The sequence below is a fragment of the Saccopteryx bilineata genome, chromosome 3 (assembly GCF_036850765.1).
Source record: "Saccopteryx bilineata isolate mSacBil1 chromosome 3, mSacBil1_pri_phased_curated, whole genome shotgun sequence".
Lineage (NCBI taxonomy): Eukaryota > Metazoa > Chordata > Mammalia > Chiroptera > Emballonuridae > Saccopteryx > Saccopteryx bilineata.
In genome coordinates, this window is record NC_089492.1 from 55,186,548 (window position 1) to 55,213,629 (window position 27,082).

General features: G+C 36.9%; 1 protein-coding gene across 1 annotated transcript; it reads right to left on the reverse strand.

Moving 5' to 3' along the window:
• Positions 1 to 83: 83 nt before the first annotated feature.
• On the reverse strand, positions 84 to 25,186 carry LOC136329642 (short-chain dehydrogenase/reductase family 16C member 6-like). The gene is made up of 7 exons (XM_066266154.1): positions 25,102 to 25,186; positions 21,351 to 21,697; positions 19,537 to 19,668; positions 14,005 to 14,104; positions 13,418 to 13,562; positions 2,731 to 2,856; positions 84 to 908 (listed from the first exon to the last, which is right to left on the reverse strand). Exons 2-7 carry the CDS (start codon positions 21,669 to 21,671, stop codon positions 779 to 781), a joined length of 954 nt encoding a protein of 317 aa, XP_066122251.1. The 5' UTR covers positions 21,672 to 21,697; positions 25,102 to 25,186; the 3' UTR covers positions 84 to 778.
• Positions 25,187 to 27,082: the final 1,896 nt, after the last annotated feature.

The following is a 27,082-nucleotide window of genomic DNA, read 5'->3' on the forward strand; positions in this document are numbered from 1 at the left end:
CTATCCATTGTGCCACCACTGATCAGGCCAAATGAGTATATACCTTTTTAAAAGAAGGAGTTTATATCATGGATTTAAGTACATCAGTATTAGGAACATTTTATTAACTTTTGAAAATAAGTTTCCTTCTCATACCTATAGTATATAGAAGTCTAATGTGTACTATTTTGTCTTAAGGAGTAAAGAAGTTATAAATTTTTGGGATTAATTAAGATGCAAACATACATGATTAACTAAGGATTTAGATTACTGACTAAGCAGATTCAATCCTGCTAAGGAACTTGATATGATCGTCCAACCCCAGTGGAAATAATGAGCAACACAAATAAACCATCACTTTGTGAGGAAAACATTATTTTTCTTAATTACAAAACTAACGTGTTTCTTTAAATCTGATGTTGAAATATTATCAACCTAAAACATTGATTTACAAGATCATTATTTACAATCACCCCTTTTCTAAAAGTATATTTATTGTCTTTAAAAATTAAATTAGGGTCAATTTGCATTGTGTTTTTATAAATACATTATATTTACTAAATTCATTGAAATGGCTGTGATGTCCTTATTTACCACATTAAAAAGTGATAGAAAAAAACTGCATTAAATCATTTGAATGGCTGGAAATATTGTCAATGTGTAAATCATGTCCTGGGTGTAAGGTTGGCACTTTTAAATGCCTTAGTAATCCTTGGCACGCTGGAGTGATTTAAGCATTAGGAGGAGTTCCACATGGTCTATCCTCATAAAACTTCATTTTATTACCACATCTGAGGCTTCATCTTTGGTGTTCCTTCTCAGTTTCAGTCTGAACTTCATTTGCTTTCTCTCTCCCTTTGAAAGAGGTCATGCAACTATCCACACCAACATACTCAGCGAGGGCAATCATCATCTTTAGAGGGAGTACTCTAGGGAAAGGCAGAAGAAAAAAAATCTCAATCCATTTTGAGTCAAAGAGACTTCTTCCCAATGATTACTTTAGAATTGCACAGAGTGTGGCATCCTGATTCATGCTGTGCACGAGTCACTGAACAAAAGGGATGAGCAAATGCTGTGTCACCTGTACTGAGTGCCGTCCTACATTGTGGGAGCTTGAGGAAATCCCAATGCTTAGGCCACAATTTATCCTTATATTATGCTCACTAAGTTCTTTTTGGTAAATATGTATCTCCTTATTTACTTGACTAACAAAAACATGAGAGGAAACCAGATGGAATAAAGCAGAATTTCTCCAAATAGGGCCCAGGCATCAGTTTTTAATGTTCCCCAGGTGATTTTCACATACACCTGAGTTTGAGAACTATTGATTGCTTTAGTTTCTTCGAAGACAAAGGAGCTGTACCTTCAGCTTAGTTCTTCTTAGACCAACTCAGTTCTGCTCAACGCAATTTAGCAAATATTTATTGCGTGCATATTCTGTGTTAGGCACTGCATTAAGCCTGGGGTATGGAACTGGCAACACTTCAGAAAATGTGTCCTGTTCTCAAGGAGCATGCAACCTAGGGAGGAGGACAGATGTTATACAAGCAACCATAGGTATGATGGTTGCCTACAAAAGGCAGGGACAGGTGTGATGGGATGGGATACCAGGGACTTTGACATAGCTGCTTAGTCAGGGCAGCAGGAGAGGAGTATATCCTGATGGGCAGAGTTTAAGATTTGTAACTGATTTAAAATTTTGGTTTGCAACTTTGTTCCAGCACTTAAGTGCTTTACTCTGCACAAATTATTTTCCTTAAGCCTCAGATTCCCTAAGTGTGATAAAATGCATGAAAAGCTGTCACATAGTCTGGTATATGTAGGCACCTGATGAATGTTAGATGTTGTTCTCTCTTCTCTCTAGAGAAGACAGTAGACCTGGACCAAATTCATCCACCGATACTCTGGAACTCACAACATTGCCTTACATAAAGTTGTAGGTGCTCTTTTGCTAAAGGAAACAATGAGCTTGCCAGACATCCTTAATTTTTTTTCTGGCAATATACTCAGGTTTTTGTTGTTGTTGCTCTTTGTTTTCAAAATAGAATTCTACATTAGTTGAACCAAAGGAATTAACAATAACAACAACAGTAATAATGATTTGGGTGCTATTTGTTTCTCTTGAAGTAAATAATTTGTACTCTAAAAGGCTTAATAGTTGCTAAATTTTCTCAGTGTCTGGAAAAACCAAAACATAGCTAGCAATAGTTCAATAAATAGTCCTTGTGCTGGAAATTTTTCCTTTTACCATTATTCAAAGATGGCAGGAATATAAAATTGCTTTCTGGCAAAAGAGGTAGCAATGATGACACTATTCATAAATAATCAAAATGGGTGCTGGCTGGTTAGCTCAGTCAGTAAAGGGCATCATCCCGAAAGGACAAGGTTGCAGGTTTGATCCCTGGTCAGGGAACACACGGGAAGCAAACAAAAAAATGCACGACTGAGTGGAACAACAAATGCTTCCCTTCCCCTGCCCCTCTCTCTTACTTCCTCCCTCTCTTTCTCTAAAAAAATCAATAAAAATTAGGTCCTGGCCAGATAACTCAGTTGGTTGGAGCATCATCCCAGTGTGAAGAGATTGCTAGTTCCATGCCTGGTCAAGGCACATATAGGAGCAGCTCCATGTTCCTGTCTCTCTCTCTCTCTCTCTCTGCCTCTCTCACAAACAAACAAACAGCAAATAACTCCCCCCAAACAAACAAACAAACAAACAAAAACCAAATGGTAGATAGGTCATTATAAACTTACTGTTTAAGGAGCAATGCGATGTACACAAATCTGGGTATAATTAAATAAAGTTGTTCCTCTAAAATAGCATTTATAACTTTTTGGGCCACATACTCCAGCTCTAGGATAGGCAACAGGAATGAGTACCTGGAATAAAAATAAAGAGTTATAAAATCAGAGTGTTATTTTGTTGTCCTTATCATGAGCACTAGTTATTACATTTCAGAAATGGAGTTATAACAATAGCTTTCTCTCATTACCGATATTTGGACCAGTGCTAATAAATTTGATTTCCTAGAGTGAAATCACTGCCTTTATTGATTTTTCTGCCATGTGATGGCCTGCACTTACAAAAGGAATTGTTTTTAGATTATTGTCATTTTTTTTTGTATTTTAGTCCCTCTTCTTCACCCCAAACAAGTAATTGCCTATTAACCCTTCGAGTAGTACGACTGTTCATATATGTCTTCATGCCTCCTGACCATCCAAACTATAATCTGTTTATTTTAAAAATGTGGAAGGCAACATTTAAAAAAAGGAAAATGTATGTTCTTGTTTCCATAAATTGGTTATCAAACAAACATGATTTTAAGTTAATAAAACTGTAGCTGGAACTAATTTCATTTTTTGGAAAACAAACAAACAAACTCCCGGGGGGACGGGAAGCATTAAAAAGCTCACTACTTAAAGTGTTAAGAAGTAAAATTACAAAAAAACTATTTTATCAAAAAAAATCTTGAGCACATATAATATGTCTATATTTTAGGCAGACCATTTTTATAAACATTAAGTGGAATTAGATGTTGGTGAAATCAATTAGAGTTGAAATGGGATGAGGATATGAATAAAGCTCTCAAAGGTATTACATTTTATACTTTTATATTATGTTCCTTTATTACTTGAACCACACCTCTTCAAGACATTCTGTTTATCTCAGCTGATTCTTGAAATCTGATGGATTCCCCATCATTGAATGTTGGTAATTAGTCTTTATATTTGTACTCCTTAAATTTCCCTAGAACTATACCCTAAAGGGCTTCACCACTTATTAAAAGACTGTTTTCCAAAGAAAATATACAAATGGACAACATGTCCATGAAAAGGTGCTCATCACTAATCATTAGGAAAATACAAATCAAAACCACAAGGGGATATCAACTTACATCTGTTAGAATAGCTGTTATAAAAAAGATGAGATAACAAGTACTGGCAAGGATGTGGAGAAAATGGAATCCTTGTACACTGCTGGTGAGATTGTAAATCGATTCACCTGCTATGGAAACTATATGGAGGTTCCTTAAAAAATTAAAAGTAGAACTACCATATGATCCAGCAATCCAGTTTCTGGGTATATATCCAAACGAATAGAAATAGGATTCTTTAGAGATATCTGCTGTCCATGTTCATTGCAGTACTATTTACACTAGTCAAGATATGGAAAGAGCCAACTGTCTATCAACTAATAAATATAAAAAAATACAATATAATGGAATATATTTATAATATGTATATAATATAATGGACTATATATAATATAATGGAATATATAATATAATTAAAGATATATAATATATTTAATATAATGGAATATATTTCAGCCATGAGAAAAAAGGAAATATGACTGTTTGTGATTGGATGAACCTTGATGGCACTATGCAAAGTGAAATAATAAGACAGAAAGACAAATGCTTTGTGATATCATTTATATGTGGAACTAAACAAACCAAAGTCAGAGAAACAGAAGTTGGGGTGTGGGAGAAATGAGAAAATGTTGACTAAAGGGTATAAATTTTCAGTTATCATCAAGTTCTGGGGATCTAATGTATCATGTGGTAATTATCACTAATAATACTCTATTTATATACTTGAATGTTGCCAAGAAAGTAGATCTTCAGTTGTCTCACCACAAAAAAGAAATTGTAATTAGGTATCAGCCAAAGCTATGGTGGTGATCAACCTGCAGTATATAAATGTATCAAATCAACACATTTGTACACTTGAAACTTACATAATGTTATATGTCAATTAAATCTCAATAAAGCTGGAAAAAATATAATCTATACATCATTTCTTATATCCCCTTCCACTTTAGGATCACTAAATTTTCTTTTCCTGAGATTTTGCTTTTTTTTTTTTTTTTTTTTTTTTTTTATATTTTTCTGAAGCTGGAAACAGGGAGAGACAGTCAGACAGACTCCCACATGCGCCCGACCGGGATCCACCCGGCACGCCCACCAGGGGCAATGCTCTGCCCACCAGGGGGCGATGCTCTGCCCCTCCGGGGCGTCGCTCTGCCGCCACCAGAGCCACTCTAGCGCCTGGGGCAGAGGCCAAGGATCCATCCCCAGCGCCCAGGCCATCTTTGCTCCAATGGAGCCTTGGCTGCAGGAGGGGAAGAGAGAGACAGAGAGGAAGGAGGGGGGGGTGGAGAAGCAAATGGGCGCTTCTCCTATGTGCCCTGGCCAGGAATCAAACCCAGGTCCCCCGCACGCCAGGCCGACGCTCCACCGCTGAGCCAATCGGCCAGGGCCGAGATTTTGCTTTTAATATGTATGTACAAAGAGACTCCAGATTTACAAAAGACATCATTTCACATCACTGCCTTCCTTGCTACCATGCTGCTTGTTCTTGGCTGGTCACATTCATCCTGCAGTCTTGACAATCCTTACATAGCAGAGGCTAATGTTATATGATATCAGATAATGTTTCTTATCAAATGTAACTATGCAGAAACTTCATTTCTTTAATATGATCTTTCCTCCTTTCTTTTCTTTTGGTTCAAACTGGCCTAATCCAGCATCCTGACTCATTTACATCTCTCTCCCTTGCATGTCCAGTCCTTTAATCATTAATCCCTCAGAACAATGAGGTTCTGGTCAGCCACCACTTGTGTTTTTGGGTACACTGATCTCAAAGTAAATGCTTGTTGCCTCTAATTTTGAAAGGCCCTTTTATGTTTAGATTAAATGGTTCCTCTGGAAAGAAAAACGCACATCTAGTTTCCAACTTCATCTGACTTGACTCTCTAGTTTGCTCACTTGTAGCCAAGCCCCTGGTGATTTTAATGCCCCTAGTATTTTTGGCAGCTAGATTTAAATAATTTAATTTCTAATTAGGCCTTTGTTCATGTGTTAACCTATCTTTCTGCTCAACTTTTTTTGTTGCTAATGTGGTATCTCTTATCAAGCAGGAGGATATGTGCAAGGTCCCCAGTAGAATTCATGAGTTTGTTTTGCAGGAATAAAGAATGTCTTCAGGGCAGCTTTAACAGCTGCTGACACCGTGAGTCTGATGTGAAAAAGTGTTATCTGTGACTGAAGAAACACACACTTTTCTCTCAGATCCCTGAAACCCCCCCTCCCTTACTCCCTAGCCACCTAAAAGGTACATACTTTTGCTTTCTGAGAGAGATGAATTTGAGGTATCTTACTCTTCCATCCTCGAACTTTGGCCAATTGGAATAAACCTGTCTCTGTCTTCATGCTTTGTGCATGAAGTACATAAACCTGAATTTTGGGAGGTGATTTGGTAACAATTCTACTCAGATGCAGTGGTTTTCTTTCAGGTTTTTCAGTATCTCAGGCTCTTTTTGATCCTTTGCTCATCCCATTTGCTCATCCCATTTGCTCTTCACCTGGTTAATTCCTACTTAGCCTTTGTCTCTCAGTTTCATGTAACTTCCTCTAGGAGCCTATCACTGACCATCCCACCCAATCCTAAATTATATGCACCTTATCTCCCTTAGAAGAGCTTTCATTTTATAAAAATTTATTATTATTATTATTATTTTTGTATTTTTCCAAAGTTAGAAGCAGGGAGGCAGTCAGACAAACTCCCACATGCACCCGATTGGGATCCACCCGGCATGCCCACCAGGGGGCAATACTCTGCCCCTCTGGGGTATTGCTCTGTTAAGGCTGGAGTCATTCTAGCACCTGTGGCTGAGGCCTTGGAGCTGTCCTCAGTGCCTGGGCCAACTTTGTCCCAATGGAACCCTGGCTGTGGGAGGGAAAGAGAGAGAGAAGAAGTAGAGGGGGAAGAGAGGGGGAAGAGTGGAAAAGCAGATGGGTGCTTCTCCTGTGTGCCCTGGCTGGGAATCAAACCCAGGACTTCCATACACCGGGCCAATGCTCTACTGCTGAGCCAACTGGCCAGGGCGAGCTTTCTTATTTTGTAGAACTTAATCATGTATTATCAAGTCTTATAAATATTGTTATGTTAATAATAATATTAGAAACAAAGAAGTAAAGAAAATTAAAGAGGGAATTTACTTCGATATAATAAAAGACATATGTAACAAGCCCACAGCTAACATCATACTCAATGGTAAAAAACTGAAAGCTTTTCTTCTAAGAGCAGGAACAGACAAGGATGCCCACTCTTACACTATTTACTCAACATAGTGATAGAACTTCTAGCCATAGCAATCAGACAAGAAAAAGAAATAAAAGGCATCCAAATTGGAAAGAAAGTAAATAAAACTGTCTCTATTTTCAGATGACATATTATATAGAGAAAACCTTAACACTCCATAAAAAAACAGAACTAATAAGTTCAGTAAAGTTGCAGAATACAAAGTCTAGGCACTAAATTTGGTTATATTCTAATTGTATTCTAACAACAAGCTATCACACATTAAGAAAAACATCCTATTTACAATTACATCAAAAAGAATAAAAAATATCCAGGAATCAATTTATCCAAGAAAGTACACTGAAAACTTTAAAACAGTAGTAAAAGAAATTGAAGACACAAATAAATGGGAAGATGTTCTGTGCTTATGAATTGGAAGAATTAATGTTGTTATAAGTCCATATTATCCAAAGCCAGTTAGCAATTCAGTGAAATCCCTATCAAAATTGCATTGGCACTTTTCACAGAACTAGAAAAAACAATCCTAAAGACCCTGAATAGCCAAAGCTATATTGAGAAAAAAGAGGAAAGCTGGAAGCACCACATTTCCTGATTTCAAACTATATTACAAAGCTATAGTAATCAAAACAGTATAGTGTTGCCTGACCGGGCAGTGGTGCAGTGGATAGAGCATTGGACTGGGATGTGGAGGACCCAGGTTTGAGACCCTGAAGTCGCCAGCTTGAATGAGGGCTCATCTGGTTTGAGCAAGGCTCACCAGGTTGAGCCCAAGGTGACTGGCTTAAGCAAGGGATCACTTGATCTGCTGTAGCCCCATGGTCAAGGCACATATGAGAAAGCAATCAATGAACAACTAAGAATTGATGTTTCTCATCTTTCTCCCTTCCTGTCTGTCTGTTCCTATCTGTCCCTCTCTCTGCTCTCTGTCTATGTCACAAACAAAACAAAACAAAAACAGTATAGTGCTGGCATAAAAATAGACACAGAAAAGAGTGGAACAAAATTAAAGACCCACAAATAAACCCATGAATATATGGTAAATTAATTTACAACAAAATTGCCAAAAATATACAATAGGTAAAAGACAATCTTTTCAATAAATGGTGCTGGGAAAATGGACACTATCATGTAAGAGAATGAAACTGAGCCCCTATCCTATACCATACACAAAAATTAACTCAAAATAAAAAAAAAATTGCCTGTAAGATCTGAAACCATAAAACTCCCAGAACAACAAATACAAGGCAGGCTTCTTGGCAATGATTTTTTTTTTTTTTTTTTTGGATTTGACATCAAAAGGCAACAAGAGCAAAAATCAACAAGTGGGACTACATCAACTTAAAAAGCTCTGCACAATAAAGGAAAACCACCAACAAAATGAAAAAGTAACCTATGGAATAGGAGAAAATTTTTTGCAAATCATATATCTGATAATGGTTTAATATCCAAAAAGATAAAGAAGTAATACAACTCAATAGCAAAAAGTCAACAAAGAATATTATTTAAAAATGGACAGAGGAACTGAATAGACATTTTTCCAAAGAAGACATACAAATGGCTAACAGGTATATATAAAGATGCTCAACACCACTAATCATCAGGGAAAGGCACAACCATTATTATTTCTGTTTGCTTTGGATTTAATGTGCTCTTTTTTATAGTTTATTAAGATGAAAGATTATTCATATAAGGTATTTCCTTTTCTTTCTTTTTTTTTTTTTTTGTATCTTTCTGAAGCTAGAAACGGGGAGAGACAGACAGACTCCCACATGCGCCTGACTGGGATCCACCCGGCACGCCCACCAGGGGGCGACGCTCTGCCCACCAGGGGGCGATGCTCTGCCCCTCTGGGGTGTCGCTCTGCCGCAACCAGAGCCACTCTAGCACCTGGAGCAGAGGCCAAGGAGCCACCCCAGCGCCTGGGCCATCTTTGCTCCAATGGAGCCTCGACTGTGGGAGGGGAAGAGAGAGACAGAGAGGAAGGAAAGGGGGAGGGGTGGAGAAACAGATGGGCGCTTCTCCTGTGTGCCCTGGCCGGGAATCGAACCCGGGACTTCTGCACGCCAGGCCGACACTCTACCACTGAGCCAACCGGCCAGGGCCTAAGGTATTTCTTATTTTTTAAATGTAGTCATTTATAGCTATAAATTTTCCTTTAAGCACAGATTTGGCTATATCCCATAAGTTTTGGTGTCTTTCTTGTCCACATATTTATAAATAGAAATTTCTTTTGGAATTGATTTCTAATTTTATCCCATTTTGGTCAGAAAACATACTTTGTATAATTTAATTCCTTTGAGTTTATTGACAGTTATTTCAAGGCCTGGCATTTTGTCTATTCTGGAGAATGGTATGTGTTTACATGAGAAGGTCAATTCTGCTATTGTTAGGTGGAGTGTTCCATAGATGTATATTAGGTATTCTTAGTGAATAATGGTCTGGTGTTCCATGCCCTTTTGATCATAGGGCATCCTTTAATGATTTTTTAATTATATAATTTTAGTTATTTTCTTAGAAGTTTTTATAGGGCCCATAGTGTGCATATTAACCTATCAGAATCTACTTCAGATTTATACTATTTTAATTCCAGAGAGATTCAGAAACTTTACTATACTTACTTTACCACTAGCTATATTATCTCTCCCATTTTATGCTACTGTTATACATATTATGCCAATATGTTATAAACTGAGTAATACATTGTTATAATTGTAAATTTTTGTGTTAAAGAAGCTGGGAGGAAAGAAAGTATATATAGAGAGAGTTTGTTATATCAGTCTTCTCCATTTTTAAATTTTTTCATTTCTTTCTGTGGATTTGAGTTACCATCTCATGTCATTTCTTTACTCCTCCTCTACAGCTTTGTCCCCTCTTACCTTCTTTGTAATCTTACTGTAACAAATATTACAACTTTATATGATATAGGCCCGACAATACTATTATGTTCACATTGTTTACACATTTTATTTTAAAGTCAGTTAAGATGTATTTGTATTGTCTTTTAAAAATTACCTACTCTAGAAATAAGTAAATCAGAAAAACCCAAGAACTACATGATTCCATACATTGGTGGGACATAAAACAATACTAAGAGACATGGACAAGAGTGTGGTAGTTACGGGGCGGGGGGGGGGGGAGGGAAGGAGGGAGAGGGGAAAGGGGAGGGGGAGGGGCACAAAGAAAACTAGATAGAAGGTGACAGAGGACAATCTGACTTTGGGTGATGGGTATGCAACATAATTGAATGACCAGATAACCTGGACATGTTTTCTTTGAATATATGTACCCTGACTTAATGATGTCACCCCATTAACATTAATAAAATTTTATTATAAAAAAGATTACTTTATTACTTTTACTAGCATTATTTCTTTTGCTCATGTCAATTCAAAAGATTCTTTGGTGTCACCTTTAGCCTAAAAAACTTCCTTTACTATTTTTTGTCAGGTGAAGTGTTAGCAACAAATTCTTTAGTTTTTGTTTTGCCTTAACTTTTTACTTCAGTTTTGCCTTCATGTTTTGAAACATAGTTTTGCTGGATATAAGATTCTTGACTAACAATTATTTTATTTTAGCACTTAGACTATATCATCTACTGCCTTCTGGCTTGAATTGTTTATTGTATTTGGGTTCCCTTGTGCATGATGTGTCATTTTCATTTTTTCTTCTTGCTCCTTTCAAAGTTTTCTTGTTTTCTTTTACAACATTTTGAGTATATGATATATCTGACTGAATAACTTCTTGTATTTATCCTACTTGGGATTTATTTATAAAATTATTTATTTTTAAATTACATTTGGGAAATTTACAGCCATTATTTCTTTGAATATTTTTCTCTGGTCCTTTCATTCTTTCTTTTTTTTTTGTGGCAGGGACAGAGAGAGTCAGAGAGAGGGACAGATAGGGACAGACAGACAGGAAGGGAGAGAGATGAGAAACATCAATTCTTTTTTGTGGTTCCTTAGTTGTTCATTGATTGATTTCTTATATGTGCTTTGACCGAGGGGCTACAGCAGACCAAGTGACCCCTTGCTCGAGCCAGCAACCTTGGGATCAAGCTGGTGAACCTTGCTCAAACCAGATGAGCCCACGCTCAAGCTGGCGACCTTAGGGTCTCAAACCTGGGCCGTCCACATCCCAATCTGATGCTCTATCCACTGTACCACCGCCTGGTCAGACTCATTTCTTTTACTTACTGTTCTGGTGATGTGATATGATTAATAGTGTTTCAGATTTTTCTGAGGATCTATTCATGTTTCTTCATTTTTTTTTTATTTTTTCATCCCATTGCATACTTTCTATCCACCTATCTTTAAGTTCATTTGTTCTTTCTTCTTCCAGCTACTTAGGAAGATGGAAGAGCCCTGGTTCAGTATTTCAGTTGGTTAGAGCATTGTCCTGATACACCAAAGTTGTGGGTTCTATCCCAGGTCAAGGCAATAAATACATAAATAACTGGAACAACAAATTGATGTTACACCCTCCCTCTCTCCCTCTCTTTCTCTCTCTAAAGTCAATAAAAAAAATAAGATGAGAGAAATGGAACTTGCCACTTGGATGCTAAGATTACTAGTGTGGCCCTCTAACGACCAAGAGCTGTTCTACAAAGAAGATTTACTCTCTTCACCAACAGTCTCTCTCCTGATCTTTCCTGCCTAGTGGGAATTGAGGAAAAAGAAACAAATATTATCTTTTTGATTCTATATACTCATTATAGGCCTCCCACAGAAAATGGGACCTTTTGATGTTCCCTTGCTTTCAAACTACTCAGAATAGTTATTTTTACCCTAGGGAGCTGGGAGAATTAGAAACTTCCACTTGGTTGCCAAGCCCATTTAAAGAATTATTCTCCAAGGCAAAATTTTAGGTGGATAGGTGTAGTCTGCAGCCCCAATGTTATGGCCTCTGAGTGGAGTTTTTGAATAAATACTTCTTCATTTGTTGCATACCCTTCGAACAACCTCCAAAGATTTTAAATGTCTCTGCTAACCTTGACCAGCTAAATAGACATGGCTTTGTGAGAGATTTCCCCTGTTTATATTCTGTCAAGTCTTCACCACTTGTTTTGGCATTGTCTATTTAATTTTATGGTTTACTAGACTATAAATAGCCTTACTGCTTTCTAGCCAGGCTTTTTTGTTTGCTATCTCTTTTTCTATAATTATACCTGATTCATGTCATTTGGATAATGTCTGTCTCCTTTTTAGCAACTGTAATGGCTAGACTCTCCCTCAATTATGCTTATACATTTTAATATACGTATTTTACTGATTGGCTTCTTTGTGGAAAAGCCCTCATATTTCATTTGCATCTTTGTTTGGAGTGTTCTATCAAATATAATCTTTATATTAAAATATACTCCCCAATACCTTCCCACATATATTAATTAATTTTATAAAATAATTTACCTTTTGGATTGTTTTTATTTTAATATACTTGTTAGAAAAGAACTTATTTCCTTAGCACTATAATGCTAAATATTTTAATAAATTCTCACTATCAATTTTTTTGTTATATTGTATTATTCTGATTAGCAATTTAGGTTTAAGCTTTCACCATACCATAAACTTTATGACCATATCACTATCTTTAAATTGAATGGATTCATTAACTTAATACATACCAAATTTTTTCTTTTCTTTCTTCTTTTTTTTATTTTTTGACATAGAGAGTCAGAGATAGGGACAGACAGACAGGAAGGGAGAGAGAAGAGAAGCTCTGCAAGGCCAAGAGCTACAAATTTGCTTGAAGAATAATCTAAAACAAAGTGAAGAGCTCTTGGTAATAAAATTTGACAAGTGAAATTTTAGAATTATTTTAATAATTGAAACTCTTTCTTTTTTAATGGTTTATACTTGGGGACAAAGCATTCTTTGTTGCAGCGCCTTAGTTATTCATTAATTGCTTTCTCAAATGTGCCTTGACTGGGGGCTACAGCAGAGTGAGTGACTCCTTGCTCAAGCCAGTGACCTTGGGCTGAAGCCAGCGACCTTTGGGCTCAAGCCAGAAACCATGGGGTCATGTCTATGATCCCATGCTCAAGCCAGTGACCCTGCGCTTAAGTTGGTAAACCCCTGCTCAAGCTGGATGAGCTCTCACTCAAGCTGGTGACCTTGGGGTTTTGAACCTGAGTCCTCCACATCCCAGTCTGACACTTTATTCACTGTGCCACTGCCTGGTAAGGCTTGATTTTTTTCTTTTACTAAATTAGGTATTAAAAGTATTTCTTTTGTTTTACTGTTCATATTTCAAAACTTCAAAATAGAAAAAATGATAATTAACATATGTTAGAAGATTATTATAAAAGCAAAAATTACTGTAAGTGTTCACTTACTTGGTTGTAGCACCATCAAACATTCCAGTTTTGATGAAAAATGGGCAAATAATGGTGGTTTTAAGGCTACTTTTCTTTATTAGTTTTAATTCAAAGAAGAGAGACTCTGCAAGGCCAAGAGCTGCAAATTTGCTTGAAGAATAATCTAAAACAAAGTGAAGAGCTCTTGGTAATAAAATTTGACAAGTGAAATTTTATAATTATTTTAATAATTGAAATTCTCTCTTTTATGGTTTATACTTGAGGACAAAGCATTATTGTTAAAGCAATTTTTGTGGCCACTCTACTGCTGTGTCTCTACACTATATACTCCAATACAAGATGCAAATTATTTCTGTTTCTCTTATCCCAAGAAGACTAATAAGCCAAGAGACACATTCTTCTCTTTGTTTTTGTTTTTTTTCAAAGAAGAAAATATCTCCATTTACCACTGCGATTTTAAATAGGAGAGTGGAAAGTAATGCTGGTGTTATAAGTACCAGAGATTTCCCCTTGGTACAAGAATAGTTTCTATACCTTGAAAGAGTCCTGATTCCTGGGTGCCATGGACTGGGTAACAAAGATATATGGTTAAGTGAAGTACTCACCTGTTAGTCCATTAATACCGATTACTCCTGCTGCACTTGAAATACAGACCAAGTGACCATGGTTGGCTTTTATCATGGCAGGAAGGAAGGCCTTACAAGTCTGGAAGATATAAATACATTGTTTCACTATTTTACTCATTTATTATTTTATTTGCTCAATAAGTATTTGATGAATTTACAGATTCATTTAATAAATATTTATTTAACACTTACGTTGTATTAAATCCCATGGCAGTACAAAATAGTCAGTGATACCATGTAGTTAGTCACTATTCTTAAGGATCTTAAAATTTACTGTATGTTTTCTATAAGAAATACTATTTTACTTGTTTTTGTTTTTAAGTTAATTATACCCTTCAAATTAAATCAACATTTTCAATTTATAGTTTGTTAAAAAAAAAACAACCCTTAAAACTTAGTTTTTATGATATGCTGAGCTCTGCCATGTAGTTTTCAGCAATTTGTATTAAAATTCAGTCACAGTCACCTTCGTGGCTTAGAATAACCAAGATTCATCCTCATACCAATGGATTGACAGAATGGGAAAAACTGCTCAAAGAAAGGTGAATTTCAAGGAAAGCACACTCTGGCAAATAAAGTCCTTTGCAATTGTTTACCATGACTTAGATATATTTTTGTATATTTTGCTAAAATTCACTGATTCATCCTCAACTAAGATATTAATTCAGTGTCCTAGACCCTTTGCCATGAAAAGCTTCCAGTTCTGTTACCCCTGTGCTCTTAGGTTCTCTCAGGGAACTTCTTGATTCTCTTTTTCTCTGATATTGGGATTTAAAAAATCTAACCTCTGTTCAGAAATAATAATACAGAAACTTGGAAGTAAGGGAAAAGGATGACTGTGTGACTTGCAATATACTAGAACATTTTCTAATAATCTTGCCTGAAGTTTATCTAATTCTCTTGGCAATGTAACTTGGACTAATTATCCTGTCAAATTAGAGGTTAACATATAGAAAACTAATAGCTGTAATTTTTTTGTCTAATAGAAAAGATAATCTCAGAGGTAAGAGTTTAGTGACCTCATTTTAGCATTCTTTTCATTGACTAGACAAATCCAAATTCCTCATATCATCAGTTTATCAACTGTATTATTCTGCTATTTCTCTCATAAATGAATTAAGTAAAACCTTGACAGACAATGCTGATCATGTATTTCTATGAGATATATGATTTTAATAGTGTCAAAATTTTGCGTTTAAGAGTTTTGTAGTCCGCTGGGATGTGCTTACCTTCAAGGACTCAGTAGAGCAGGTAGCAGCTACTGGCTCAAAGAATAACACCTTTGCTTTCAAGGTCTGTAGGTCTTGTTAATCTTATTCCAGAACTATTAAATTGGTGAGTTTCTGTTTAGATACAGACAGTTGGCCTCTTTTGACATTTCATGTTCAAGTGCAGTAGCATTTTATATGTCTGTCTCTCATGGTGATGACCCCTTTGTTTTCCAAAAATTGAAAATTCAAAAATATTATTGCATCAGTCATTAGTGCAGGCTAATTGGAAGCGGTAAGAGCTGGTTGTTGTCTTTCAGCACAAGTGTATAAAAAATTCATCCTGGGCTCCAGAAGTTACCTCCAGAGTGAATATCTAGTAGTCTTCACAGGATTTAGGTACTGGAGGTTCAGCTGCGGCACCATATGGGTGTCTGAACATTCTTAAACTTCAACACTGAGTAATAGCATTGAAAATGTGTGTCAGGGTTACTTTTTTTTTTTTTTTTTACAGAGACAGAGCGAGAATCAGAGAGAGGGATAGATAGGGACAGACAGACAGGAACGGAGAGAGATGAGAAGCATCAATCATCTGTTTTTCGTTGTGGCACCTTAGTTGTTCATTGATTGCTTTCTCATATGTGCTTTGACCATGGGGCTACAGCAGACCGAGTGACCCCTTGCTCAAGCTAGCGACCTTGGGTCCAAGCTGGTTGAGCTTTGCTCAAACCAAATGAGCCCACGCTCGAGCTGGCGACCTCGGGGTCTCAAACCTGGGTCCTCTGCATCCCAGTTTGACACTCTATCCACTGCGCCACCACCTGGTCAGGCTATCAGGGTTACTTTTGGCATGGAATTACATGAGTTCAGGCAATGACACTCCCTAGATGAAAGGGATAGAAAGTAGTGGTTTATAGCAGTCTGTCGTAATATATGGCTGAACACTGGTGATATTTTAAAGGATCAGGGTAAGCACTTATCTACTCATGGTCCAATCACTTGCAGGGGGCCAGTTTTGTTTGTTTTTCTCTACAAGATTCCCCCCCCCTCCAAATGTATCTATAGGTTTATTTGCTTTTCAGCTAAGGCTGAAGTTGCTATCGGTTTTTTGTGTCCAGCTGAGAAAAGTTTACTTCACAAAGAAAAAGTGACTAAGTATTTCAAGGGTCTGTTTGTATTTGTAGCCCTATGTGTCAGTGAGGGCATTTTAGGACATTCTAGAAGATGAATTTATTATAGAAACCATTATTTATTTTCACTGCATAGATATCCACCATTAATGGGAAGAAAAAGAAATTTATAAGTATTCAGTGAGCAATTAATAAAACTCATAAAATGCTTTTTTAACCAGGGACCTTAATAGAGAATTATATATCAACCCAAGTTTACACATTATTCATAATCAAGACAAATCTGTGAACTAATGAGACTTGTTAGATAAACAACTATATCTGTTTTCCCTGATTTTATCACATGTGGGATGTAATGCAAACAAGCATCAGATTTCCTTTATTTTATTTTATTGAATTGGATGTAAGACCTAGGTTTTCTCATTTAAAAGCATAATTAATGAATTGCCTAATTTTTTCCCATACTGCTAATTGTTTCCACAAAATATTTCAAGTTATGATGAAAGCAAATATGTGTTCAGTTAAATTTAATTACAGCAAGTGATAATTTTATTGTAAAAAAAAGGATTGATGTTTTTGAACTTCAGACTGTTCTGTCAATTGTTTGGGTTTATTTATTCTTCTTGTGCTGCCTTTTACAATTTTTCTATGTAATCTCTTTGGCAACGTTTTAGTATTTCCAATGACTGCTGCTCTGTAGTATCAACTTAAATGACTTGAAAACTTTAGGATAATAGCAATTGGGTAAATTTATGAGAAATCTTTGGTTATCCATAAAAGTTAAAAAAAAAATTTATAGAGCAAAGTATGCAGTCAGCTAGCACAGTGGTCCCCAACTGTTTTTGGGCCACAGACTGGTTTAATGTTAGAAAATATTTTTATGGACCAGCCTTTAAGGTGGGACGGATAAATGTATCACGTGACCGAGACGGATGTAACAAAGGAAATCTGGTCATTTTTTAAAAATAAAACATCGCTCAGACTTAAATATAAATAAAATGGAAATAATGTAAGTTATTTATTCTTTCTCTGCGGACTGGTACCAAATGGCCCACGGACTGATACCGGTCCATGGCCCGGGGTTTGAGGACTACTGAGCTAGCACACTTTTGACTTGTTTTTATAAAGCTTAAATTGAAAAGGTAAGTTTAATAGGTCATATACCACTATGACTTCTAATATGATAATAAAGTTAATCATATTTTAAAGATATGATTGAAAGCTAACCATGATTTTGTTATATAGTTCTCTCTATATTTTTATATTTAAGATCACATATATTAGTGCATATTAAATTTAATAAGCTAAATAAATGTATGTATTTATAAATATATTTTATGTAAATGGACTAAGCCAAGTAGACTCTAGTCTTGTACACAATATAAAGGTACATGTTCAGAGACAACATGAGGCCTACAGGATGAGAAGGAGCCACCACGTGAGAGTCAGGAGAAAGGACATTCTTGTCAGAGAGAATAGCTTGGCAAAGACCCTCATATAGGTGAGAACTTGGAGTATAGAGAGTGAGAGGAAAGTAGAGAAAGCGAGAGGTGGCTGACAGCTATAGGAGGACATCGCCACATCATGGTGGGCCTACAGGATATGATAGATAACTCTGTTTTATTCCAAGTGCATTTGGAATGTTCTGAACATTTTTGAGCAGGGGAGTAAAATGACTTGGTTAGAGATCACTTTTTTCCTATATCAAAATAGGTTAGAAAGCATAAGTGTTGAGGACAGAAGGCCCTGTTGAGCTGCCAGCGAGAGATAACAATGCCTTAGACCAGGGCTAGCAGCAGAGAAGGAGAGAAATGCGTGTACTTGAGTATTTTTTGTAGGGAGAGCCAAGGATGTTGGCATTAGGGCAATGGAGGAATCAAAGATGGCTTCTACATTTGTAATATGACTAGATATGGATGTCCCCTAGCTCCATTTGCCAAGATGATATTTCCCCTTCCCAAATAAATTATAGGTGGGGTGGGAAAGGGAAAGAAATCAGTGATTTCACACATATTTATGGAATGCCTGTTGTATATCAAGCACTGTGTTAAGTGCTCACTAAGTATTGGTTGAAAGAGGTTTGTTGGGCCTCAGTAGGCTTTCCAGTGACAAAAAAAAAAAAAAAAGATCAAGGAGATAGTTCTGAGGACCTTAGGGAGTGGGTATAGAAGCATTGTGTGGAAAGAAAGAGTAGCCTGAGACTCCTGAAGCAAACCGATTCTAAGACCTTATCCAGAGGATTGAGGCCCTGCCTCTCCCTCCCTTCCCAGTGACTCCTAAGGCCCAGTTCCAGCCACATGTTCCTCCTGTATGTCCCAATCCTGATGGTATCTGTTCACTTCCTCACAGCCTCAAGTGTAAGCCCTTTTTGTGGAAACACAGTCTCCTTTAGCCTCCTGCCCAATTTCCAGAGTCGTGTTGTCCAAGATGGTAGCCTATAGATATATGTGGCTATTTAAATATGCATTTAAATGATATAAAGTGAAGAGTTTAGTTTTCAGTCCCATCAATCATATTTCAAGTGATCAATACCTGTGAGTAACTAGTGGCTACCATAGTAGAATCACAGCAAAAGAACATTTCCATTATCACAGGTAGGTCTGAACAGCACTGGTTTAGACACTCTAGGCCTAAAGAAAGTTATGAGTTATAAATTTACTAATTCTCCTTCTATAAAGAATCTTTCTCTCCTTTCTTGCTTCTTTCTTCTATAAGTTTGGGCCATCACTTAGCAGTTGCAGGACCTTGGTAAGTATTTTAAACCCTTTGAGCTTAGCTTGTTTTCTTTGTTATGATACCCAGTCATACATATATATATATAAACTACTTTCTTATATGCTCCTCTTTCATTCATAAACAAATCAAATCTCTTTTGTATAATGGCTCATATTCTGTTTGTATTTTGGTAGGAAGATTTCTGAATATCCTAATAAATCGGGATTATACTGGAGAGGAAAGAAGGAAGGGTCTTACTTTAGTGTTTGGAATAGGGCAAGAACAGGAAATACTAAGCTGATTGTGTGGCAGCTGAAACCTGGATGAGAGGTAGTCTATGAATGGGAAATTCACAAAGGGTATATTTACAGATAAATGGTTGAACAGTTGTTTACAGAAATACATGGAATTTTTGTTCTTATCAACAAAAGAAAATGAAAAACAGAATGAAGACTTACCCAGAAATGTGATAAGACATTCACAAGAAATGATTTTTCTACCATGTGATCCGGAGTGTTGAGAAACAGCTTTCCTGACACAACTCCAGCATTGTTGATGAGGAGAGTCACATCACCAACTTCTTTTTTAACCTGGACAGAAGTTGGGCAAATATTAATTCATTTGAGGTGTTATATTTTCATATTTATTTTTCCAGGTCATCATTTTTTTCTTATTTTATTCAGGTCTTTTTTTTTTAAACTAAGTATTTGATCTTGCATGTAGAACATCAGCAATTTTAAAGTAAGCTTACAATCAGTTATGTTTTTAAAAAATCACTGTCATTTGTGAGTTTTGCTTAAAGAATCTTGATTTGTTTGTGTAGAGATGACTTAATATTGCGTTTTTTTCTACCTCCTCTTTTGTTATACTACTAACCTTTCCCTGCTGATTGCTATTGTTTGAGTGGTATCTGATTCTATTACCCTGCGTGCTTCCAAATGTCTTTCTTCAAGTGGCAGTTAGGTTTCCCCTGAGCATGATGTGTCTGAAAGTCTGATAGTTACTTCTGTACATGTCTTCTTTCTGACTCTTCTGTGAGTTGGGTGGCAGGAGCACATCCCATCCCCCTAGAGTCTGGCCAGTGTTTGGCACAAAGACATCATAAACATGGATGTGTTTGGTCCACAGCCCAGAGACTTGTGTGAGCATGTGCACTTCTGTCCAAAAGACTTCCCGAGATCTAATTCCTGTTTGTGGCTAATTTTTCCCTGGGGTCCACAGCTGTGCTATAGCATTTTCCTTCACACTTCCCCTCTGCATTGCCCACTGGGCCTGCTTGTATAATCCACAATATACCACCCACCCTACTCAGAGGCAAGCATGCTCCAGAAACCACACAGGGGCTGTTTTTCTTACGTTCACAGTTTTGTCTCAAATTATGGTTTTGTAGGTGACATCAATCAAGCTGATCCAGGGGCAAAGCATGATGCATGTTTAAACAGTCTATTGAAGAGTTTCTTTTTGTCTGAACTGGATCTTTTGCACTGATATAGTAATCTGCTTTCATTGCTTTTAAACAGGAAGCTTTGCCTGCCTTGACTTGATTTTTCTAATTCCTGGTCCATGCACTGCTTTTTGTTGAGCATTCCAGATAATATGATTGGGAAATAGTAGGCAAATATTGCTCCTGATGTAGTCAAGTTGAACAAGTTTTGAAAGAAGGGTTAATATTGCTTAGCTGGGCTAGGGTTGAGGGATTAGGCTGCTCTACTTTGGGGAGAGGGAAGACAGAGGAAGACATCCAGGAAAGCCTAACTTTTAGAGAAGAATATTCCATTGATTTGACAATGGGATCAGTGTGAACAAGTGCTCCATTTTAGACCAATTGTTGGGGAGGAACATGGGCCTGAGAGGATGGAATCTTTGATGTAAGACGTTCTAAGATATTTAAGAAAAACTGAATGGTCACTGTCATCCTGTCCAAGACCTAGAGAAGTCAGGTAACTTAGTAAAAATTGCATAACCAATGAGCAACAGGTGTAGGACCAGTCCTAGTTTCAGCTAACGCCTGATGGTAAATGAGTTGCTAAGAAAAGAGGTTGGGCAATAACTTAGCAGTCTCATTAAATTCCCACTTGCATTGTTTTATTCTGTGTTTCTTTGTGGAGGCTACAAAGTCAGATTCCTGACATGCAAGCTCAAGCAGGATGCATGTAGATATCTTGGGGAGAAGCTTATGACAACCTTTTCTCCTCCTTTCTTTGTAAAAGGAGATACTAGCAGCAATATTTTTCTTGGGTATAGAAGCTAAGAAGGATACCAATCAGCTTACCTGATCAGCAACTCTGTAGACCTCTTGCCTGTTGCTACAGTCACACTTATAGGCAAATACTTTCTCACCACCGTTTTCTTTGGCCAGTCTACATGTTTCCATATTTCCTTCTTCATTAATGTCCCAGAGAACTAAAATGGCTCCAAGCCTGGCAAATTTTATGGCCATTAGTCTCCCAAGTCCACTTCCAGCTCCTGTTATTAGTACAATCTCTCCAGCAACATTTTTTTTTCTCTTGGGAATTATTTTGTAAACTAAAGATTCTAAAAAATAATACAAAAATTTTCCCAAAAATATGGAGGTGTCCAAAATCACATTCATGTTGATTCAATGAAGAAGGGAATGTCCTAATAATAAACAAGATAAACTATAAATTCATTATATTATCACAATTGCATATACATGAAGTATTTAGTATAAGAGGATTTACTCTTAAGACATTAATTATACAAAATATGCATTTTAGCAACAAATACTAAAATTATTGAATTTTAAAATCATATAATTAATGAGTATAAAAATATTTTATGTTAACAAGAATCTTTCCAATTTACAGGGCACTTTCTTAAATATAATCTAATCTGACCTATAGAGAGATCACAGGTAACTAGAACAGCTTTATAGTTAAAGATGTAAAGTCTTTAAGTCTTGACTTACCCAACATTATGTGTCTAGAAACCCAAGATTTTGTATTCTCAGTCTAGCCATTTTTTTTTAACAGAGACAGAAAGAGAGTCAGAGAGAGGGATAGTCAAGGACAGACAGATAGGAACAGAAAGAGATGAGAAGCATCAATCATCAGTTTTTCGTTGCGCGTTGTGACACCTTAGTTGTTCATTGATTGCTTTCTCATATGTGCCTTGACCGTGGGCCTTCAGCAGACCAAGTAACCCCTTGCTCAAGCCAGCGAGCTTGGGTCCAAGCTGGTGAGCTTTTTTGCTTAAACCAGATGAGCCCATGCTCAAGCTGGTGACCTTGGGGTCTCGAACCTGGGTCCTTCCGCATCCCAGTCCTACGCTCTATCCACTGCGCCACCGCCTTATCAGGCAGTCTAGCCATTTTTTTATAATATGAATTCACCTGATGATCTTAAATCTAAAAGAAACTTGATTTTCATCAGGCAGTTGTTCAATAATGTAACATAACATCAGAACACAACAAAAGCCTTTATATGTTTTTACCTATTCCTTACACTATTCCTCTGAGAGAGTAAAGCAAGGTATACTTATTACTGTTTTATAGTGAGAGCATGAAACAAAAGAAAGATAGAGTAGTTTTATTTAAGGTTATATAGCTAGCTAATAAAATAGGCAACGTTAGGATCAAGGACAGAGGTCTCTTGAATTGTAGTCCAAGCTTTTACCTCTAGAATAGGTTTTTCTTGTAGCTAATGTTTACTCTTCCCAGATCCATCTCTAATAAAAACAATACAGCATGTTTTGTTTTTGGTGACACAGCCTTGATTTTTGATAATCATATTCTGTTATACTTGAACATTCTTATACAATCATTTCATGTAGAAATTAGATGTGGGCATCTATAGAACTAACATTAAAACAGACTACAGCTGCTTGAGGAAATATCCACTAGTGTAATAAATAATTGTATATAATAATAACAATGATGCAGCAGTACCTATGGAATCTTGCTACAAATCAGGCAAGTTCCAAGTGCTCTGCATGCATTTAACTTGCAAGGGTTGCCCTGTTTTATAGTTAAAAACAGAGTTACTAAGAGGTTAACCAAACTAGCCCATGGTCACACAGTTAATTATAGTGAGGATGCAATTTTAACCTATATGATGACTTTACTCTCCAAACTCTCAAATGCTAAGAGATATAACAACAACAACAACAACAAAAAAGGTCAAATTCTGAGTTTGTTAAAGAAAAGAATAATCTTTGCATTCTATTTATTTAATATAAGTCAGGAGTTAATTTTGAGGTGGTCTGAAGACCCAAGTGAGTATATCAAAGGACCTAGGCTGCCTTCCTCTTGCTGTTAGCCTTGCCCTGCCAGAAATTCCCACTGAGATAAGGCAGAAAAAGAGCGTCATTGCCAGAACACCATTGTAAATATTTATCTGGATTTCAGGAGGGAAGGAAAATCCTGGGGAAGACTGACTTCATGACAAAGCAAAGAAAAAGAGCATTACAGATCTATTTCATTGATATATTTGGGTTTATTAAGAATATTAACTATAACCCTAATGTTATTTTTCTTGGAGAATTTTAGGGACTTCCATTTATCTTAATGTTCACTAAGAGTTAATGTACATTTCAAGTTTATAATCAGGGAAGACATCAAGCTAGAGAAAATTCACTTTCTTTTCTAAGCTTATATAAACTTTTCTGGCTCAAGCACACTCCTGGCAACATGTGGTCTATTGTGATTATGAAAAGCCATATCATCTATTAAAAATAAATACAAGTGTGATAGAGAAGGCATTCTGGGCCACAGGATTTTTAGGTGGAGCACAAGAGAAGATTGTGACTTTTCTCATAGCTTTTTTTTTTTGTAGGAGAAAGTTTATTCCCAAAACAGATGATTTATCTTGAAAACAATTTAAGTAGCTTTCCATAAAAACTATTAAATTTAAGCAATATATTGTTACACTTTGTGGCCATTCTGAGAACAAGAATTTTGACTTGTCTTCAACCATTCATTGTTTAAATGGGCCCTGAATTCAGAGACCTCACTCTCAGGCTGCTGAAAACATTCAAGTTTGGAACAAAGGAGAAAGGGACATCTAAGCCCTGGATGTAGGAAGGGCTAGCCAGAAAGATGATTGATCCCTGTGGGTCCTTAAGTTGTCATGGCAACCAGACAGTTAGAAAACAATCATTAAGCATTAGGACAGGCAAACATTTATCAAGGACTCAACTGTGTTATGCGCTTTCCATGCCTTGTTTAATTTAATCCTTAAAATAACTTGATGGGATAAGTGTTTTTGGGATAACTTGATGGGATAATGCAGGTAGGTATATAATTCGCCAAGGGATGCACAGTACTTAACGTAGAAGTGGAATGAGAGCCCACACTAGGATTCCAGAATGCCTGCTCCTTTGACACTACACATTAAGAGCCCTAAATAAACTGGATTTTAAATCACAAGGACCTTGTTTCATTGATCAAGCATGTCCCGAGCACTTCAGGTTAACAAATGACTGGGAGAATGTTGTAAAAATATCTTGGCCTTCAGGAATGTTACAAATATAAAAACACCATATATGATAAAAGCATTTTGTAAATAGTAAAATGGTATGCAAATATTGATTTCTATCATTGGCACAAGAAACTCTGATAATGACACCGAGTTTGCAGCCAAACATCCAGAAAGATAACCATTGCAGAGTCCTAGAAGGCTTTTTTTCCCTACATTTTAGAGTTTGCCTCAACTGTGAAATTGCGGGGGTGTGGGGAGACTTGGGAAAGGTGTTGACAAAGGAGTTTGTCTGGGTCCCATTCTTCTCCTGAGCTGTTGGTAAACATAGATCCCTGTTGCAAGGCCAAATCCACGTATTTGTCTGCTCTCAACCCTTGTCTTTGCACCACCTCTTCCCCTCACCTACTAAAAGTCAGCAAAGTGGGCAAGAACAATTAGAAAAAAATAATAAAGAGACACTGGTGATAAAATATAATTACCTCATGTCCCTATTTGGGAACAGTGCTAAATGTGCCCAGAAAAACTGACTGTTAGGAACAGGCACCTACTAATTTCTCTGGAGCAGCCAGAGGACCTCAATCTTACCTGCAGAAATGTTGTACTCCGGAGAAACAAGAGTCCTCATAGGGGATGGAGCAAAAAGAGCCCGTGTCAGCGGCTAGAATGTGCCTCTTAAATGACTTCTGTTTGACATATCCTCCCACGCCTCTTTATCATTTCTGTGGGTGCCAGCTGAAAGGGTGTCAACCGTGAGAACTTACCTGGATTTAAATCCTGCTTACATTACTGCAACATTTGACATAAATTCTATAATTTCAACTACCACAGTGGTCTGGAGCAAAGGTATGACCTGTGAAGCACATTTTAAAAGTAATTTACAGGTGAAATGCTCATTATATCAGCCCTCCTGTGGGTGTACTGAAATCTATACTTCTATATTAAGAGAACAGAAATACTGTTCTTTTTTTTTTTTTTATAGCTCAGTTAGGAAAATGTGAAACTCAGTTACTGACTCACCTAAACATGCTGATCAGTATGCATTATTTTCCTCAAAGTTTTATTCTGAAAAATTTCTAACACAATAGAGCCTGAAGAAATAGTACACAGGTGTTCCAGGAACCTATGCTTAGACCAAACAAAATCGTTCACATTTTACCATAATTGATTTCTATCTCCTCCTTTTCTTTGGAGAACCATTTATAAGTAAGTTTGCAGACCTGTCACACTGCAGGTACCTAGCACTCATCTCTGAAAAAGGAAGAGATACATAACCAAAAGAAAAGTACTATATCTAATAAAATTACCATTTGTTCTATAATACCATCTAGTATTAATCCATATTTAAATTCCCCGTTTGGCTGAAACTTCCAGTCAAGTTTCAAGTATTGCATTTGTCTGTTACATTTCTTTAGAAATTTTCTGCCTAAAATAGCTCTGCTTATCTCACACCATTAAAAATTTATACACATCTCACTGACTTTTTGAAAAACCCAGGCCATGGGTCTTATATTCTGTATTTGTCTGACTGACTTTTCTCATGGTGTCATTTAACTGGACCTCACTCCCCTGTATCTTCTGCAAACTTCAAGTTAGATTCAGAACCTTGATTATAGTTTAATTAAACATTTTTTAGCAAGAAAATATCATGCATACTGTTGAACACTTCATTTATTTATTTATTTATTCATTTTAGAGAGGAGAGAGAGGGAGAGAGACAGAGAGAGAAGAGAGAGACAGGGGGGAGGAGCTGGAAGCATCAACTCCCACATGTGCCTTGACCAGGCAAGCCCAGGGTTTCGAACCGGCGACCTCAGCATTTCCAGGTCAACGCTTTATCCACTGCGCCACCACAGGTCAGGCTGTTGAACACTTCATATTGCAACCTGTCACAAGGTCTGGTGTAAGGCTGTTTCACTATAAAAATGCTAAATTTATTCCCTAGGAGAAGGCAGCAACCACAATCTTTCTCCTTTAGAGATAAAGTCACATTATCTTTATAAAGTTACTAGTAGTTTGTGGGTTAGCATCTAGGCACCATATGACTACACTGCTTCCCATAATCTTTCAACTAATTGTTAGAGTAGGTAGCTAATCAGAAATGAGTTGGATGAGGGAACAGAGAGGGAAGGGAAACATCAACCTTAAACAAAACCATGAGCTGATAACCAGATAGCTGACTGTGCTTTTAAGTCTCTGATATGGCCTAAAGCAGTTACACACCCAGGAAGAGCATATGCAGAGGAACTAATAAATAGGATGATGACCGCTATATGACCTTCCATAGGGGATGCTAGATGTAAAAAGGCAAAAATGATGAAATAAAGCATGTGCATGGCCTTAAAATATAAACAGTGCAGGCTTACCACTCACTGCCTACAGTGATCTGCCTCTGGGATGGACAGGAGCAAATCAGATTGGGTGAGGGAGTGGGGTTGCTAGGAGGCAGGGAGGAAGCCCAAGCAAACAGAAGAGACTGACTATGTAACCAGGTGGGGCACTGGATTTGATTTGAGTTGCCTGCTTGGAAATCTTCCAAGTGTACTTTCCCTTTGCCAACAAACCACTG

Coding starts and splice junctions, on each gene's coding strand:
- LOC136329642 (XM_066266154.1), bottom strand. CDS start 21,671: ATGAATGTGATTTTGGACACCTCCATATTTTTGGGAAAATTTTTGTAT. Junction 13,563..14,004: donor CGGTATTAATGGACTAACAG/GTGAGTACTTCA, acceptor ACTTTGTTTTAG/ATTATTCTTCAAGCAAATTT. Junction 909..2,730: donor ATCGCATTGCTCCTTAAACA/GTAAGTTTATAA, acceptor GCCTTTCCCTAG/AGTACTCCCTCTAAAGATGA.